The sequence below is a fragment of the Crotalus tigris genome, unplaced genomic scaffold (genome assembly GCF_016545835.1).
Source record: "Crotalus tigris isolate CLP2741 ecotype Arizona unplaced genomic scaffold, ASM1654583v1 scf7180000019583.1695794, whole genome shotgun sequence".
Taxonomy (NCBI): Eukaryota; Metazoa; Chordata; class Lepidosauria; order Squamata; family Viperidae; genus Crotalus; species Crotalus tigris.
The window spans coordinates 1,371,859-1,377,858 of NW_024097605.1; the positions used below are offsets into that span (position 1 = coordinate 1,371,859).

At 39.2% G+C, this 6,000-nt stretch overlaps 1 protein-coding gene across 6 annotated transcripts in view; it reads left to right on the plus strand.

Annotated features, from left to right (window-relative positions):
- Nucleotides 1-5,044, plus strand: part of MON2 (MON2 homolog, regulator of endosome-to-Golgi trafficking) — a 145,557-nt gene extending 140,513 nt beyond the window's left edge. For 5 of the 6 annotated variants that reach the window (XM_039363740.1, XM_039363742.1, XM_039363745.1 and 2 more), the window contains 2 exons: nucleotides 2,146-2,228; nucleotides 4,377-5,044. In XM_039363740.1, the coding sequence (XP_039219674.1) occupies nucleotides 2,146-2,228; nucleotides 4,377-4,540 (247 nt within the window). In that variant the 3' untranslated portion in view covers nucleotides 4,541-5,044. The other variant, XM_039363744.1, reaches the window with a different exon arrangement.
- Nucleotides 5,045-6,000: the final 956 nt, after the last annotated feature.

The window sequence follows — 6,000 nt, forward strand, 5'->3', positions numbered from 1 at the left end:
GTGTTGGGCTAATGAGGCAGCGGGTGCAGCCAGAGTCTATTAAGGCTTTCACCTTCACAGCTTCGGACATGGGGAGGGATTAATATAGTCACTGTCTTGAGGGTGGGTGTGATGTGTCCACTTACCAGGGGTTCGCCCTCCGAGCTGTCATCTGAGGCATCCACCGGCCCTGTGGTGTAGGCTGGAGTTCTTTCTCCTTGGTGAGCAGAAGTGGGGGGTTCCGCAATTTCCATCATTCTCATGGCAGTTTCTTTTGGCTTAGCTGAAGACTTTCTGGATTTGTTGATTGGGGATCTGTCTGGGTTATGCTGGGGGGCCTTTGAGCGGCATTCTACAGCTCGATGCCCTTCTCTTCCGCATTTGAAACACCCCATTTGCTTCTTGGCTGTAGCCAATGATTTCACCGGTTCGTGTGTCAGCTCAGGCGGGGGGCGGCTCCATTGTTTTCCTCAGTGGTGTCTCTTCAATATGTCGATCTCTGCTTCCTCTGCCAAGATGTACCATTCCTCAAGTTGGTGTGGGTCCCCTCGGGGCAGGCAAGCGTCATATAGATCATAATTTAGTCCGTCTTTGAAATGGCTAAGGAGGATGTCTTCTGGCCAATTCAGTTTGCTGGCAATGGCCCGGAATTCTTGTGTATATTCAGCCACCGGGCGTTTGCCTTGCCTCATCATTTTTATCCTTTCACGGGCTTTGTGATCAGCCAGGGGGTCTTCAAATCGTCTTCTCAGAGAGGACATGAAACAGTTGAAGTTACTGAGTTCTGGGGCATTGGAGTCATGCAAGTTCACCACCCAATCTGCAGCCGGTCCATCCAGGGCAGATTGCACGATCCGGATGTGGGCTTTGTCGCTGGGAATGTCCTGCCCGTATTCCTCCATGTAGCTGAGGACTTGGGTTAGGAAAAACCCCAAGCGTGTTGGCTCCCCTTTGAATTTCACCTCCAACGGCAGACGTCTTGGAATGGATTGGTGCCTCCGTTGTTGGTGGTAGTGTCTTCCGTCAGATTGCCATCTGTGGTCCGGTAGGGGGTGGGGACTACTGGATCAGCAGATGTCCCCGGGGTTGCAGGTTCCACGTCCCCCTCGGTGTCTCTCCCTTTGGGGCTCCAGGTGCTGGGGCGGCTGTAGGGCTCAGGATTCTCCTCTTCTAGAGAGCTGAGAGTTCTCTTCATCAGGTCAATAGCTTTCTCTAGGATCCAGTCTGAGTACGGTGCCCAGCTTTCTCCCTCTTCACTTGCGTGCAGGTATTTCTCCATCTCCTGCTTCCATTCTGGTTGCTTGGTCCCCCGTCTCAGGGTCACCTTTCTTGATTCCTTTCCCCACTCACTTTTCTTTCCAACGCCCATTGACCAGCGAGGCTTGTGGTCCCGTGTCTCCACCACTTCTTCTCCTGAGGAATCTGACCTCTCAGATCCCAACATCTGGCAAGGTTCCAATTTGGTCAGCGGCTCTCTTTCCAGGGAGTTTTCCCCCTCTCTTGCTCCATTGTCTGACATGGTAAATTTTTGCAAAATCCCCCGGCAAGGGTCTCCCTTCCAGGTGGATTAATTTTGCTAGTCCTGTCTAATGTAAGGACCCACCCCATTTTGCATCTTAAGAAGACAGAACTCTTGGAATAATTCTTCCAACAGGAATCCTTTATTAAGAGAAAATGGTTGCAGGCGTTCTAGACAGGACTTGGGGTCCAAGCTCTCCAATTCAAGGTTTTAAGGGTTTCCCCAGTAGCCCCACCCAATCAACCCCCTCTTTCAGTGACAGTCTCAGGCATTACACTTCCACCCCCTTTTCATTACTGCCTCCTGGATGGAGACTTTAAAGAAACTACATGAAAGGAAAGCGGCCCCATTCTTATGGTTAGTTCTTTTGCAATACACACATTCAGTTCCTTAGAAGTATACTGAAGGAAGTGAGGGCCATAAAGCCGCTTTGTTCTCCCCCTTCTCTGCCTCTTATGGCAGAATCCAGAGAAGGCAGAATTGGGGTTTTCTATATTTGATAACTAAAGATGAAATATAATTGGATTCTGACAGCAGTAAGGAATATAAAGAAATGATATATACTTTTACAAAATAAGTGTAATCAGATTTTAATTATAACTTTCAGGAATTTTAACATCAAGTCTTATTTTTTATTCCTACTCTAGGCAACAAGTTACAGAAATAATATTTGTTTTAAAAGCTGTCAGTACTCTCATAGATTCTCTTAAAAAAACTCAGCCAGAAAACGGTAAGTAATATTTTCTTATAGGGTATCAACTTTTCCTTTTAATTATAGTTTTGTAAGATAAAGACAGAATGTTAAATTTGACTCTGATAGTGTAAATCTGACATTGTAAAGACTTTCACAATGAGTCATAATTTGCAGTTATTAAGAGATAAATGCTTTAAAATAAAGTTATATAAGTTAGCATTTTTTTTCCTATTGCAGTATGTATCTACTATGAATTTTTGGAAGATTAAAGTATTTATCCTAAATAAATTGAGAGAGAGTTTGGTATTGTTTTAAATGTTTCTAAGATGGAATTTGAAAAGTATACTCTTATGTTTTTTTAAAAAAATCTTTAAAAAAGCAAGTGAAATCTTTTGATTTAAGAGTGAAATACATTTTGATTCTTTTAAAAATGCTTATATAATGGTTGGATTATGAAGGATAATCATACTCACTTCAAAATTTGCACATGAATAGAGTGCCTAAATGCAGATGTTCTACAGGTAGTCCTTAAGTTACAATCATTTGTTCAGTGACCATTCAAAGTTACAGCATTGCATAATGAAGGCACTTACAGCCAAATCTTGAAACATCAGCCATTTCAGCACCCCTGCAGTCTTGTGATCAAAATTGGGCACTTAGTAGCCTCCCATTCTTACAACCGAAGGGATGCTTCAACTCCCCCCATCCACCTCTCTCCTCACATTTATGTCCTTTTGGCCCTTTGTTCTCTGTGTTCACCTTTGCTATCTTCTTGGTCCAGCTGCTGGTCTAGCCTGGTCCTTCATGAAGCAGCTGCTGGCCACACAAGGTTTTCTTCCCAGAGTCACATATGGCAGTTTTTTCATGAGACTTGGGGAAGATGGTCTCATGGTGAGCAACTGCCTCAAAAGGGCCAGGACGGACATGCGTTGTCACAGCAAGGTGGTGAAGTCAGCTGAGGAGACAGAGTCCAGGGTGTTGACTGTGGCTGGGATTACAATGGGACATCTGAGGTTTTCCAAGGTGCTGCAGCTTTGCGCCATGTTTAAGGGCAGCTGCAGCTTCCAGAGGCCATTGATGCTTCATATTACACTGTGGGTCAGGGGCTTCTTGCAGCCCCAAAGCCATGGCATGCCAAAAAGCCCTTGAGCCACAATTGTGACATTGGACTTTATGGTTACACTGTTTAGCAATGGAAATTCTAGTCCCTATTACCATTGTGCCTTGAGGAGTACTTAATGTGCTTTTGAGCTGCTTGTTACATGTATGAAAGTTATGTTAGTTTTAAGTGCCCTGAAATAAATTTAGCACAAAATAGCACAGTCTTGGTACCCCTTTGAATCATTTTCCCATAAAACCAATTCACATTTTGAAATTGTCTCCCAATTTATTTAATATCTATTTATAACCTCTAATTCTGTACAGTCTTGTATTTCTGGTAGCATTAACCAATACCAAATGCTTTTTTTTTTCAAATATCACTATGATTTTACCCAAAATGCTAGAAACAGATTGACTAAGTCTTATTAGCTTAAGAGTAGGTAAGCATATGGCTACTGAAAGCTAGAAGACATAATGCTAGGAACAGCAGATTATTCCGCATTGTTTGGAGATTTGTGTTGCAAAGTAATCTCATGCTAAGGAAGGATTCCCCATGCCTCCTTCACTGCCTTACATAGCTTATTTGTCCATCAATCCCATCTCAGTTGAGAAAGACTGTTGTAATAGTTTTGCATTCTGAACTTCATTATTCTTTGAAAGTATAACTCTGATTTAATTTCTTAATAGAAGAGAAAAATCTAGACAGAATAACTTATTTCATTTAATGGCTAAAGACATTGCCATCAAAAACAGGTTTCTGCGCAATTTAATCAACGGAGTTCTATAGTGTAAGATGCATTCACATATATATTCAGGCAAGATTCAAATGCCCAAATGTTATCTGGTTCCCATCAGGTATAGGAGCGTGTTCCCTAGAACAACAAGAGCTATCTTCTGTCAAGATAATCTCCAGTACTTCCTACCTGCTTCGTTAATTTGACCAATCTTACACTTAAGAATTGCATGAAATAAAAAGCACTAAAAAGTCTTCTAAAGTTTCCCCCAAATTTAAGCAATATTAATAATATTTTTGTGGCAGTGAAAAAGATTCTAAAAATCTCATAAATTTACTTATTCTTACAGTTGATGATAACACATGGGCACAGGTTATTGCTCTGTACCCAACATTAGTAGAATGTATCACCTGTTCGTCTTCAGAAGTCTGCTCTGCTCTCAAAGAAGCTTTAGTGCCCTTTAAGGACTTCATGCATCCACCAGTATCCAAGGTACAGAATGGAGAGTCATGACCACGTTTTAACACTTTTTAAAGAAAAAAATCATCTAATGTTTATTACGATTTGACACATCTTTAATAAATCTGACATAACTTGTACTTAGTAAGCAGCACTAAACTTTATAACTAGGACTTTGATTCATATCAAACTCGCATCTGAATCTGGTGAGTGGAGGTAAAAAGTGCAAGCCTTTGACTGAGAAGAATCCATTTTAAAGTACAGTACTTGCTACAGTAACTTGAAGTGGTGATTGAAAAGTGGACTTATGTATAGCTTGTTATGGATGACTTAATGATGTAATTAAGAAAGAAACTGATTTGTTGAATTTATTAGGCAGGAGTTTTACACTCTTTTTTCAAGTACGAACTATACTAAATTTTATGCAAGATGGTACTGTAACATTCCATATTATCTGTAACCAGCCTTTGTAAACAAAGGGAATGTGTATTTCTGTGTATAATAAATCGTACAGTTCTGTAAAAAAACCTGCATTTATTAAATTATTTTTAAATATAATGCTTAAGGTTGAAAATATATTTATTATGAACATTAAGTTATATGCATTTTTACTTAATAAGCACATTCATATCTGAATATACAGGTTTTTTTTCTTTTTTAGCATATTTAAATGTATATTATCTGTGGCTATTGAATAATAATTTTGCTAACAGCTCATGTGAATAAAGATAGTGGCAAACAGGTTGCCTGTGAGCTGCTATGTTAAATTAATCTGCAAAGGCAAAACTTTGCTGTGTAACACTCAAAACACTATCATACCTCATTTCACAAAATGTTAGCTTTTTCATGCTACACTTTTAAAAAATCTTACATTTGAAATATGTTTTCTTTGTTTTGGTCCTAAACAGCTTTGAACACCATTAATTATAACTAAAGCAACATATTTTCAAGTATCAGCAATATTTTACTGTGTGCCATTGTCATGATTTTAGCTATCTTAAGTGTTTTGTAATATCTTTTCAAACTAAAAAAACCCTATTCTTTTTGGGTATGATGTGTGTGTGATACAAAGAAAGAGAGATATAGTAAATTGTCAAAGTACAATTCTTGTTTCCCTTTAGAGTCCATGGTCGCCTGGCATGCTACAATCCATGGGGTTGCGAAAGCAACACCACTTAGGAATGAACAACAACAACCCCAGGGTTATTTTTTAATAAAATAATTTTGTCATAAAAATTACTACGTTAATATGATACATATTTTACTATAAATTGTTTGAGATCCTAACCATATCACTTCAATTGCTTGGCCTGCTTAAAACAGTAATTATTTCAAACCAGGCAGATATTTCAAGTACCTCACTTTTGTAATAGAGTACTCTGGATATTGTTACAAATATGCATAAGTAGATACATTTATAAGATTGAGCTGTTCTTTTTTCTCGTAAGAATTTTGGTGAAAAGGTAAAGATGTATGAATAAAAATCATTTTATAGCAATATACCTTCAAAAATA